Raw genomic sequence first — 14585 nt, 5'->3', positions numbered from 1 at the left:
CGTTAAAATTTCAATCTCTGATATGAATTTAAAATAATATTGTATGCTTTACTACTTGAATTGACTAAGCAAACCGAAATTTAGCTATTGCAAACAATGGTAGTTTTGATAAGATATTAATATTTTGTTAAAAAATATTAAGTGTACATATAGAAGCATTATGTTAATAATAAATATTAATTATTAAATATGATTAAAAAAAATATTTAAGTGGCGCATTCCAAAGTAATCCAAAATCATATTAAGGCTACATTTATATGCTCCTGAGAGACGTATAAAATACAAATACAAATCTCTCTCTTCTCGTTGCAAGTTTTCAAATACATACATATATCATTGAATTGATTTGTTTGTTAAAAAACTTTTCTATATATGTCATAACATACATATATTATGACATATATACAAAAGAATATACATAGGTAATCTTCAAATTACCTAATAATATTTTTTTAACAATGATTTGATAGGAAAAAAAATAATATAAACTGTCGTGAAATATATGTATTGAAAGTGATTGCATTTATTTGGACCTCAAAAATATGACAAGGTTATTTTTAAATGCGCCTTTGAAAATACTGATAATAATATTTAAAACTAAAATAATCTCGTTAATTGTTTTATATAACTGAAATTCAATATGACCCAAAGAAAAGTTTGACATGGATCAATATGTATCATCTTAAAAATATAACTTATTAGTTGATTAGATATAACTGAAATTGAAAAATGAATTGTTAAAAATAAATATTGCGCATTTAAAAGTAGCCCAAAAAATAGCTGAAATTCGTTATAAATAATATTTATTCATGCTTATGCAAAAAAACTAAAGATATTATCGCATTATAAAAAATAATGGTTGCTAAGTGTGAATAATGGTCAAACATGTTTCATTAAATTGATTTTTTATGTTAATATGCTGTGTATGTACTTAAAATATATATTATAATACTGAATTTAATTTTAGCTTAAAAATATGGATAGGCTACTTTTAAATGCACCTTTAAAATCACTACCACTTATTTTTTAATATCCCTAGATAAAGAAAAACGTAAACTCAATAATTCGATTATGAATTTGTACTTCAAAAAATATCATTTGGTAAAATTCTTTAAAAATTAAAATAGCGCATTTAAAGTAGCCCAAAGACTTAAAAATTATTTTACTTTTTCTGTAAAATACATTATTAAAACAATAAGAAAATAAAAATTCTCGTTGGAATATTTATAATATATAGTAAAAAATATTTCATTAAATTATTATTTTTGTTGAAAAATTTATGAATTTATGTCATAAAATATATATATTATTGTATGGCAGTTCTTTAAAGCACAAAAATATAAATAAGCTACTTTTAAATGCGCCTTAAAATACCGCTAAATATTAAATTTTAAGCTATGATATAAATACAACAGAAAAAAACTCATTAATTCGATTATGATATATATTTATAAAATATAACAAATATACTCTTTAAATGTGTCTTTACAACTAATAAACATAAAATTTAAAACTTTGATGAGTTTTATTTGTTAAAATTAGCACTGGTGCATTTAAAAGTAGCCCAAAAATAATTTAAGCGCAATTTAATTATAGTTATGCAAAAAACTCTAAATAAAATCACATTATCAAAGACACAAAAATATGAATCATACATATTTTTAAATGTATTTTTTACTTAAGAAACTTACGTATATATGTTATTAAATTAATATTATTATTATTATAATATAAAAGCATTCATCTGTAGCTCTAAAATATGATTAGGCTACTTTTAAATGCTCCTTTAAAATCACTGCCTATTATTTTTTTAATATCCCTAGATAAAGAAAAACGTAAACTCAATAATTCAATTATGAATTTGCACTTTTGAACCTTAAAATTCTGCAAAAATTAAGATAGCGCATTTATAGTAGCAAAAAAACTAAAATAATATTGTCGCTACGATACATTAATAAAATAAAAATGATGAAAACATTTTCGTTGAAAAGTTTATAATTTAGTTGAAAATATTTCATTAAATTATTATTTTTGTTAAAAAAATTATGAATTTATGTCATAAAATATATATTATAGTATGGCAGTTATTTATAGCACAAAAATATAAATAGGCTACTTTTAAATGCGCCATAAAATAACCGCTAAATATTAAATTTTAAGCTATGATATGAATACGACAGAAAAATTAATGCTTAAACTAAAAGTGGTGCATTCAAAAATTGCACAAAATATTATTTTTTTTTATGGTTACGTATGTAATTAAAAATAAAATTACATTATCAAGTAATAATGAAGCACCGAAAACATTCAAGATTAAATTATAGTCATATATTTTTAATTTTTTATGTTAAATAGTTAAAATATACTATATGTTTATATTTGTAGCACTAAAATATAAACCTTGATAGAAAAAACTCATTAATTCGACTATGAATTTCAACTTATAAAAGTTTTATTAATTAGAAATGGCACTAGCGCATTTAAAAGTAGCCCAAAAATATAAAAAATACTTTAAAATACAATATAATTATAGTTATGCAAAAAACTCTAAATGAAATTAGGGCACAATAAATTATAATCATACATATTTTTTTTAAATGTATTTTTTATTTAAGTAACTTATTTATATATGTTATTAAATTATTATTATAACAAAGCATTTTTTTGTAGCTCTAAAATACGACTAGGCGATTTTTAAATGCCCCGTTAAAATAACAGCTAGTTTTAATCACTTTACCATTATTTAAAATCACCTAATAAGATAATTAATGTTAATGAGGTGGCACATTTATAAGTATAGGCAAAAATTGGATATCAATGGTATATTTACCATAATTTAATGGTGTGACCTTATTATTATTTTTAAATCACCTATTGTGATAAATTTAATAATCTATTACGACTTATTTTTTTGGCAATTATATTTCTACATATATTTTAAGCTAATTTTTGGATTGAAGTCACACAAGGCCAAAGCTCCCCTTCAATTTTGATACATTTGATTTTAATACTCAAATAATAACCCATCTTTAAAATATAATTTACACACATATTATTCATTGAGAACACGTATTTAAAACCGACCTTGTGTAACTGAAAATTGGCACTAGCAGCTGTTTTCCTCGCAAATTACACATCACACTCATTTTTTATACATACGTTGATGTATGACGGATTTATCGATACTGTAATTACAGCATTACCACACTTTAAACGCGGAAGCTTTCACAAGAAACTGCCGTTTTCCAAACTAAACAGCAGTTAAACGAGTTTAGGCCTACGGTTTCGCCACCGCAATCTCTTCGGAATTGGATCGAAGATGGAATTACAGCATCTCTAGCGGCTAGGGGCAATTATTCGAGAGTGTCATTAGTTTTCACGTGGTATTTCATTAGTGTGGCAGGGCATAAAGCGGCCGTCGCCCCGGGCGACTGTTTGAGCTGCTACCTGTTACCTGCTGGAAAATTACTACTCCAGGTGCTGCCTTTCTCGCCTCTTGATGTTCACCGATACCATCTGAGGGGTCAGAGCCCAAGATTCGTCTTTAAGGGGCACGTATTATAGATATAATGCTGTAGAGATTGGATCTATGGTACAAAAGCCATGACCTTTCAATCTCGCGAGGTACTACAGTAGGCGAACGGTGTAATAAAGCACTATAATTTTATTAAATTACTATTATATAGATTATATAACAATTTAAATGCAAATATATTTTTAACTGATAGCTCTCTATCTAATTACTATTATACCGTTATTGAGTTTGCATTTTTGCCACAGAGATAAAATAAAAATTTAGAATTCAAAGCTGATATTAAAATCATTATTTTTTCCTTACAATGTATTGTGTTACAGATTTTATTTTCTATTTTTATTTTAATTACATTTCTATGTTTATATGATAAAAAGTAACTGTTTTTGTGTAAACATAGTATTTGTATTAAAATAATGATATTTCAATACAATGAAATATTTTATAAAAATCGCTACATATTTTTTTACAATTATTTTTGTAATGATAAAAACAATGGTACAATGTAACTATCTATTGTTATTTTAATAACCATTTATTGTATTGTACAATAAATTATTTTAACGACTACTTGTGATTGCTATAAACATTTATATAGCTGAATTAAAAGTGAAGTTCTAACAATTTTAATAAAATATAAATAATGATAATTTGAAAGTATACTTGCGTTGCAAAAACTCTAGCACGTATAGTATTTTTATAATAACGACTTTATTAAATTATTATTATTTTTAAGTCAGCGTTTAATTTGATGCAAAAAATGTAATCAAATTGAATTCTAAAATCATGCATATAAATATAACTACGTAGCAAACTAAGCCGTAAAATATGATATAATAAGAGAATTAACTAGTAAAAAAACAATAACTACTAGTGATTATTCAAATAAGACGCATAATATTGCTATTTTATTAATACAAAGAAAATACATTCGCGCGCGTGTATATTTACGATGTTATGAACATTTTTTATTTATTTATTTAATTTTTAATTAATTAATTTTCATTAATATAAAAATAACTATATAAATAAACTGTATTCATCACCGATTATATTAAATTTTTCTACTTTAATATTAAAATGTATCATATATAATTGATTTTAATAATCTACGATATCAATTGAAACAATTTATTTTGTATTTTTTTAAAGCAAAAGTGTAAGCGGAAATAATTTATTTAAGAATAAATTATCCTATAATGATCCTAGAATCAAACTTCGTCCATTACATTGTCATAAAAATGAGTTTATTTAATTTTAATTAATAAATATATTATCATAATCCTAATACCATACATTATTTATTTGGAAATACGACTTCAAACCACTGAATATTATTTTAAAATTATAACTTATAAAATAGGTCACTAATTAAATTAGGAGTTTAAAACAAAAAAATATCAATCTACAAAATAATTGCTAAAAGATCAAGATTGCGCATTTAAAAGTAGCCTGAAAACACAATAATAAATACAGTGTTTGTGTTACAGTCATACATATAATTTTTTATTTTATTTTAATTTAAATAATTTAATAATTCATTATTTAATAAATTAATATTATAAAATAGTATTTATTTGTAGCTCGAAAATACAACTACAGCTACTTTTAAATGCACCGCTAAATCAAAAAATAGCAAATTTTAAGCTAAGCTAAATAGATAAAAAAACTAATTAATTTGATAATAAATTAAACCTAAAATATTATATTTTTGCCATTATTTATTGCTAAAAGTAAATCTAAATAAATTAAAGGTAACTTTTTAAAACGCAAAAAGATATACATAAAAAAAACACAAAAAACTTTCTCGTTACTAGATTTGAATTATTTCATGAAAATAATATTTTTTTAATGTCATTAAATAGCATTTATTTAAAGCTCAAATATACAATTAGGCTACATTTAAATGCACACTATGAACTACTAAATAATAAATTTCCTACGTAAAAACATTAAACGCAGTAATTCGATCACGAATTTAAATTTTATTAATTATTGCTATAAATAACGGTGCATTTAAAAGTAGCTCAAATATATCTTAAATTTCTTTATAAATAATATTTAATTATAGTTATGTAGAAAACCATAAATAAAATATCATAGAATAAAAACCCAAAAGTAGCAAATGCAAAGTTTGATTTATAGTCATACACATTTTTTTAAATTATTTTTTTATGTATAAAAACTTATGTACAAAATGAAACTATGATAGATCATATATTTGAAGCGCAAAATTATGATTGGGCTACTTTTAAATGCTGCTTTAACATCACTGAATATATTTTTTTTAAGCTAAAGATTGATAAAAAAGAAAATTTAAAATAAATACATATTTATTTATGTATAATAAAATTTATATAATAGAATCATAAAAACACTAGACCACCAGAGAGCCTGTCCCCATCAGAGACGCTCTGAACCACTACACCTACGCATTCCTAAATATCGACGACATAGAAGACAAATCACGTATCTTAAATGTTACTTTTTTTATCCACTGTATTGCAAATAAAAGCAAATCTGATCAATATCTAAGAATAGCTCTATCGTTTTGTTTACAGACTTAGGTGAACTGTGAACTAGTTGATTAGATGTACATACGAATGTTTTTAAAATTATAGTCACAATCAAAAAGTAGTATCGAATTCATTGTAAATGAAAGCAGTTATGTTACCTTTAAAATGTGGCCTTTAAAAAAATGGGGTTTAAAAGAATCAAACAAATCTGGAAGATCAAAGTATAACAGAATACCTAGGAATTAAAACAGAGTAGTAGTGTTTTTGTTCTTTCTAAAATTCATCGTTATCTATGATTAAGAATCGAGCGATAGTCTGATACATGTTTTACAGTCTCAGATCAAATAAGATGAGAATTGCTAGTGCTTTTCAAGATCTCAAAAAAAATAATTGATAAGCATTTCTATTCAACATCTTAAGCAAATCATTTACAGCTTAGTTGAAATATACACCACGAATCAAATCATAAAAGGAGTTTGTTTCCCGTCGACAAGGGCCAAAATAGCCAGGCCGAAAAACAGACCCCCAAGAATCGAAAACAAATCACAGAGGGCCTTGGGCCGTGTCCGGCTAATGGGCCAAGATTACAGGGAGTCTGCGGGCCGCGTCCCGCATAATCGTTTTCACACATTTCGTTCTTAACGAAATCTTCCCGATCGTTTCGGGCAATTAACCCTCTGCGTGTGTGCGCGCACACCCGACGCCTCTGTGTCTAGTGTGAAAGGGCCCCGAGGGCCCTGAGAGGAATTTCGACCTTTTTTATACATACCACAATACTTTTGTATATGTGATTTTCTTCAATACCTAAATTAGTAGGCCGATTGTTGCGGTAAACGTAAAGTTATCATCAAAAAACAAAGGTTCAATTTAGTTCCATAATTATCTGAATATGTATCGGTGTTAGTAGTCTAATTATTTACTGACTATTAAAATAATACGCATAAAATCGTCACATTCGCGCTCGTGTATATTTACCATGTTATGAACAATTGTTTTTAATAGTTTTAAATAATACATTAAAAATGTATAGGCGAAAGCAGCAGATGAGTCGATGAAAGCGATCAATTCCAAGCCTCAAGATGCTACAAACTACTAGGTACCTAGGCACTTAAGTGCCTCAAATTTGCATAAGACCCGATTCGGGGCCAAGAGTGTAGTAAGTAGGGCTGCGTAATTCGTCGCCATCGAGTTAATGAAGGGCAATTATGTCGTTTTAGTGGTTGTTTAGTAGACTTAGGCTCGCCAGCTGACACCTAAGCCGGCGTTAAAAGCGTCCCAAGTGTTGGGGTGAGACGGAGAGAGAGAGAACCCGAGCAATCTGGCAGACGAGCGAGCGTACACTAATTCTTGGCTGTCAAAATTATGCAAATTTAGTCACTTTTGCGCCTAATTGGGGGCCTCTCCGCGAAGCCAAATGGCCAAAACCGCCAATTAACGAACGGGCTGCGGCGCGTGCGCACCACTGTAAACATAATGTAGCGCAGGATGTCTGTGGTGATAGTGTAATGGACACCACAGCAAAAAAAAAACATACGTGACAACCCTGAAAGTTCACTTTCACTATCATCAAATGTGTTACGAACGGTGAATAAATTATTTTAAATATATAAATTGAATAGTTTTGAGTGACAACCCTGACGTTTATGCAGAATGCTACATTCAATTCGGTATGTTTTTCAAAATATAAATATACCCTGAAGCAACTTTTAAATGCGCCACTTTGTATTGAGATAATAAGCTTCTACATGCATAGCAAAATATGCAATAAAAACATATAATCCATTTAAAAACCATGCAGTAAAAACAATATTTGTTATAATATGGCAATAAATATGAGTGGTTTGGAATAAATAATTAAAAATATACAATAAATCTAACAGAATTTTTTTGCGTAACAAACATTGTTCAAATATGGACCTCAAGTTTGTGAAAACTCGCTGGCAATAGCAGCCATTTGTTCTCAATTATTCTCTTTCCATTAGACTATCATAGCTGGTTTGTTGTTGTTAGCCTGAGTCTTTAAGTATCCTCAGATAAAAAAAGTCAGGACACCTTGGAGGCTATGGAAAGTCACCTCAACACAAAATGAGTTTTCACAAATTATAGGTCCATATTTAAACAATATTTACAACGCGATGGTGCACACCTAGTCAATGTTATTTTTAAGATATAATTTTCCTGAATACTTATTTTAATAAGAATTAAAAAAATTGATAAAATTAATATATTTTAATATATTAAAATCGAGAGACAATGACAATACGTTTTTTGTACTGCGATGCTGAATTTTTTTTGTAAAATTTTAAATGCGCCACTTTGTATAAATTATAAAAAATATCTAATCAGGGTTGATACACGTGTTATTTTGCTTAAATTGCTCAAAATTAATAATCTTAAGCAGACTACATATAAATGTAATTAATAATCGTTTTGAATTTTAAATATTATATTAAGAAAATAATAGCTCCAAAAATTTAGGAATTAAAAATTAGATTTATATAATCATAAATTGATGGTGGCTTTAATCTGACGCTACGTAATAATTCAACCCTTAGAATCCCTTGATTTTAAATTTAATAATTCACAATTTAGCTCACCTGTCAAAGTCAGTCAGCCTCGACGAGTCTCTGAACCCTTTCGCGAACGGATTACTGTCAATTTTCAACTTGGTAATAAGTTGATTCTGATAAGCGGTCACAGCCGTGAAAACAGTCTCGGGAAAAACATAAGTCCTATACTGCTCGGCCTCTAAGTCCTGGATAGGTCCTGTGGCGTGCTCTCTCCATTTCACTAGATGAATCCTTGGCTGATATCGATGCATCGAATTCAAGACAATCTAAAAAAAATAATAATTTTGATTAATAAATAATTAAATAATTTAGGCATATGTATTTGTATGAATATATGTATATATATATTATTATAAATTAGTGACGACCTTGACAATATATATATATGAAAAAAAACATCAGTGACCCTTCAATCCTTTCGCGTCGATGTTACGAGAGGTGTTAATTAAGTAATAAACCTTGAACTATAATATGTAAAACTACAAAGACATTTAGATATAGGCATCGAAACACCTTGTAGGCAGTGATCCTCAACTTCTATTTAACGACATACTTAATTACACGTATCTGTGAATTCCCTCTTTACAAATTTAATCATTGTGGGGCTAAACGATGGAGGTTTGCGTGTCGTTGTTTTTTTATCAAAAAAGTTTTTCTATATTTCCCCTAGTTTTTGGGAAATAAAAGAATGCGATTGTGCGTAAAGAATGCAGCACGTAATTAGTGTGAAAGGCATGTGATGGGGTCATGGCACGAAAACGTGGCATTTCGGCCAAATTAGTGGACTTGCCGGAAAATTTATACGTCGACATATTTCACAGCGGTGTAAATTTTATATTTCAAAAATTTTTGCTTCAGTATTGGGTTGTAAAAAAGTTTTGGCTTTTTTATGCCTTTTGCGCTTGATTGGGTAATGAAAAGTTGAAAATGGCTTAATTTCGTGTTGGTTAGGAAAATCAATTTAGATCAAAGCTGATAGAACCATTTTTTAAATTAATTAATAAAAGAAGTAATAATAAAAACTGTGAAATTTTCATTATAAAAATATCTGAATCATACAATGGCGCAAATAAAAGTAGCCAGTAAACTAACTTCATAAAAATGTACTTAACAAGATTTTTTCTCAAAGATACGATTTTTTATATTTAAATATTTTACAATAAAACAATGTTTACATCAACATTTCGGTTGTCATTTGAATTTAATTTATGGATTATATTAGTAGTAATAGTGTTTTCTTTCTTTAATCTTATTGTTTTTAATTATTTTTCAGAAGCAATGATTGAACAATTTAATGACCTATATAATATTCTACAACGTAGAATATATAAACAAAGAGTGAATCGTCTCATGCTGAAGTCACTGTCAGCAAGTATTATCTTTTTATAAAGAACATACTACATAAGTTTAATGTAACTGAATATCTTGAATTTGGATATTCATAAAGAGGAATGATGGCACAAAACAAAAATTGATTAAAAGCCATGACGTATATATACATATTTTGCCACATCGGAATTAAAAATAAACTACTCTTAGATATGTTGGTTATCGATTATTCCATGTATGCAATCACATATTTATAATCATTGTAAAATGTCATCTATTAGATAACCTCAATCTTCATAAGTATTAAGTATATATTACATGTTCACGTTTAATTCGAGTAATTTAATTCAGTCAAATCTAACGAATATATGCATTAAATTGGAAGCAATGTTTATTTATAATAATGAAAAGAAAAACTCACTTTTCGGCCTCGGAGTCGCCGGGAATTCAAAATTTCATTACGAAGATTGTTTTATAGTTGTTTATCTAGTTTAATCAATGTATTCTTCTAATCTTCAACACGTTATGTATATATTTAATTTTAATAGTTATAACACACCTAGTTAATTTGCAATCCGATTATTTATATTCAGTCAAATGACGAATTAATGAAAATTATTGTCGCGTAGCAAAATTTTGTTTATTAATAATAAATATTTAAAAAGGTTGTCACGTGATTGTCGGCCATCTTGTTTTATATTTGAATGCTTATTTTTCATTGGTCGAAACAACAGAATGCAATACCGGCGGCTCGAAAATTAATCTTAGCAAATTCAAATTTTATTTTTATAATTATAATATATTTCCTTTGTTTATGTGTAATATTTTTGAATATTTTTTTTCTTTATAAGATAATTTAATAAATTTAAATATTTTATGATTAAACAGTAATTTTACACCTACATATATAATATCAGCTATATATGTAATATACATATGTATATAAATATATCGATAGCATTTTCTTCACGATTTTTATATAATATATTATAAGTATGATCAATTTAAAGATTAAATTATATTAAAAGCTTTTAAAAACCTTTGTTTGGACTTCATACTAAAATATATAATTTATTATTTTATTAAAATATAATTTATTATATAAATTTATATAGCAAAAAATCAGTTTTTTGTTGAAAATTATTTTAAGGTATATTTTTATATGTATAATATAAGTTCAGTGACGCAATTAAAAGTGGCTTCTAAATTTATTTTTTAATAAAAACTACACAGTACAACATTTTTGTCACAAAGATAAGATAATTAGATGTATATTAAAATGTTCAAAAAAACACTAAAAAATATTTTTATTAAAAAATACTAAAATACAATAGAAAAAATCTAAAATAATATATCAGAAATCTGTTTTTCTTGGAAAATATCTTAACTATTTTTTTCATATAAAACTACTTATATTTAATATAATAATATTTATTTAGATTTTGTGATCTAGAATATATTTATGATTTTTCGAAGAAATAATAAAGTATAAATATTTGATATTAAATCGCTAAAAAAAGCATAACATTTGTCCCATATTAAAAACATAATATGTATTTTTTAATAAAATAACATAAATCATAACCTGATTTACATACAAAACTATGCTGTGATATATTATTATTTTTTACAAGTTAATTTTTTTGTTGTAGTACAAAATAATAGCTAAGATTAATATTAGGCGTCAAAATATAAACTTAAATTTATTTTTTAAATTCATAGCAATATTATAAATTTCTAGCGCAAATGTTTGAACTCAAATTATAAACATTAAGAAGTATTTACAAGTAAATAAATCATTCATATCAAGCAAAAATAAAATCACTTCATTGACATAATTATAATCTAGTACAAAGAACTGTACATTTAAAAAAAATATTTGTAAAAAATTGCTAATGAGTATTGTGAAGAGTTACTAATGAGTATCTCTGAAAATTGTCTTGCAATTATTTATTTATATAGAGGAAATGTTATATTTAAAATAAAAATATATCATGAAATAATTTACTACCACAACCGTAAGAACCAATTTCAACATCTCAACCTACTTCAAGGGTTAATTAAATATTAAAAACATACTAATTCCACTCAAATAACCCAACCTGCAATTATAAAATTTAGAGATCCGACCCGAAGCTTAATATTATATCGTACTTAAGTTTTTTTTATTATTAAGCATCGCGTGCCCTCGGGGCCATTAATAAAATAACAATTACGATGGTGAAAATTCGAGTGCGTGTACAGGGTGGTCACAAAATTTATTAACACGTTGTATATGTGTGTGTGTGTGGGCACAAAACCTTTTCGGTCTTGTAACCGAACCGTGGAAACGCTCCATAAGCGGCCGGAAATCTGAACAATTTATCACGTGATTTCAACATCTCGACGCGTCGAGTGAGGGGTGGGGGTAGTTCGCGCATGCGCAGTAGTGAGTGGGTGGTAGGATTGGTAGCACGCAATCACGACGATGTCTTGATAAATCTTGAGGGCACACAAAAACACATTCAAATTTGTTAACGTCACCTTTCACCACCCACCGCCGGGCTCTTATCGCTTTATGGCCGGGCTTTTGGGCGCTTGGGTTTGCTATTTTGGGATTTGGTGAAAAAAATGTGGGGCGAAACGTAAAACAGCTGTTTTAGGTATTGGATGAAGCACGCGAGTATTGAATGTATTGTATTATTGATTTTGTAGAATAAAATAAATGCTAGAAAGTACCCATAGACGTTTCGCACTATTTACATGAGAATTGATGACACAATATTACTAAGCAGAGGAATGACTTTTACATAATCATTATTATGAAAATCTATACCTTAACAATAAATCAAAAAAAAAGGCAAAAACTCTTGTACGGTGGGCACTGGCGTCATAAAATTTGAGCAGCTTATTATATCTAGAATTGTAACAAGTCATCTAAACTATTTTTAGCTTGCAATGACATTAACATTATGTCATAATCAAGACATAGAGACACTGCATAGCCATAAAAATACGTATTTTTAAAATAATTACGTTTCTATTTTACGGTTTGTATTTGTGCATATTAGAAGTGAAAAAAAACAATAATAAAAATTGCAAAGTAAAAACGAATTAAATAGATTTGATATTAAGTGTGTTTTCATTGTTCGATTTAATTCATACATAACAGAAATATTGGTTTCAATTATTCTCATTCAATTCATTTCGACATACGAGTAATTTGAGTAGATCAAGACACTCGTAAAAAACTCAAGGCACCACTGTATTAGGTTCAGTGTCGGGCGGCGATATTACATGCAAAAGATGCATAGATAAATAGAAATTGTGTAGCAGGTCATCGAGTAGTTTTAAGTAAATGAATCGTTTTAAAGAATCGCCTCTAATATTACATGAATTTTTGTTAAATCTTAACTCCTGTAAATGTCAGGTATGAATCAATTTATTCCTGTAAAATGTGATAATTCATTATCATATCAATCATTAGGACACAAAGAGAAAAAATAAACTTGAGCTACATTAACGTAAGAAAATATAAAATTAGTATTTATTGCGGTGAAGATATGTGTTAAATTTTATTTCAATAAAAAAACACTTTTGTATTAAATAACATTAAATTATGCATAGGTCGTGCAATGGGAAATTTAACTATAAAAGAAAAGCATAGTAAAAAATTAAAAGCTAACTATTTTTTCCAGTGATGAAGTAATGATTTTGATTGTAATTATATAGTTTATTATTATTTTAATAATATTACTAAAATACTATAAATTTTATATCTGGACGTCAATTTGTGTCACTTACAATATCTACAACTACCCATTTTGTCCTTATTACACAAATTATCGTGTCCCTCTGTGCAAACAAACAAGGCTCCGCTTCCTGAGGGGCGCCAAAAATACCGACGACATATTGGCCGCACACGTAAATTGCATCGGCGGCAGCGGTGGCGAATTAAGTGCGGCTACGGGGGTGGAAAGGCGTCGGAAAAAAGCGTCCATTGTCATTGGACCACCCCCGAGGGCGTTGCCTGGCAACGGCGGGAAGGGGCGCAAGATGGCCGCCGGGGGGCGGGATATAACGACCCGCAGATTCTTTTTGACGCGATAGCGTCGCTTACGTGTCAAAACCCGGACCGTTCGGAATGAAAAGCGTTATCTGCGAAACGAACAGCGACTCTCAAACTATGGGTAAACATCTCTTCGATATAATCTAGCATTTTTAGCGATTGTCTAAGTATACATATGTGTGTTGCAAAAAATTATTAAATTGTTTCATATCAAGTATTGGTAATATTTTAACTACCTTCATTAGCCAACTTGATTGCAAGTCATTTTTTCAAAATAGAGACAATTCAAACATTTAAAAGTTGTAGCTCCGTTAAAAATTCTCATCATCAGACATCAAAATTGTTTCATAATGTTTCAAAATGACAGCTATCCAAAAAATAAAAACCATAACTTCGTGAAAAAGTGAAAAAAAATTATTTATTTTATTTTATTGCCATTTTTTGAAAAAAAAAGCAATAACTCTAGTCCTAATTAAATTTACATAAAACTTTTTCTAAAAATATGTCTTGTAAAATCTCAACTACTTTTTTAAGCTAACCTGATCCGCAATTTTGTTTCAAAATGACAGCCATTTCAAATAATAAAAATG

The 14585-nt window shown here is 27.7% G+C and overlaps 1 protein-coding gene across 1 annotated transcript in view; it reads right to left on the bottom strand.

Moving 5' to 3' along the window:
• LOC148237260 (T-box transcription factor TBX20-like) overlaps positions 1-14585 on the bottom strand; it is a 121237-nt gene that overhangs the window by 17765 nt on the left and 88887 nt on the right. The window contains exon 5 of the mRNA XM_088205455.1: positions 8646-8884. Coding sequence (XP_088061581.1) covers positions 8646-8884 — 239 coding nt within the window. The remainder of the gene's footprint in view (positions 1-8645; positions 8885-14585) is intronic.

The sequence above is a fragment of the Plectrocnemia conspersa genome, unplaced genomic scaffold, assembly GCF_051122295.1.
Source record: "Plectrocnemia conspersa isolate PC_06_02 unplaced genomic scaffold, ASM5112229v1 ptg000002l, whole genome shotgun sequence".
Taxonomy (NCBI): domain Eukaryota; kingdom Metazoa; phylum Arthropoda; class Insecta; order Trichoptera; family Polycentropodidae; genus Plectrocnemia; species Plectrocnemia conspersa.
This window is presented reverse-complemented; position numbering and strand designations above follow the sequence as displayed.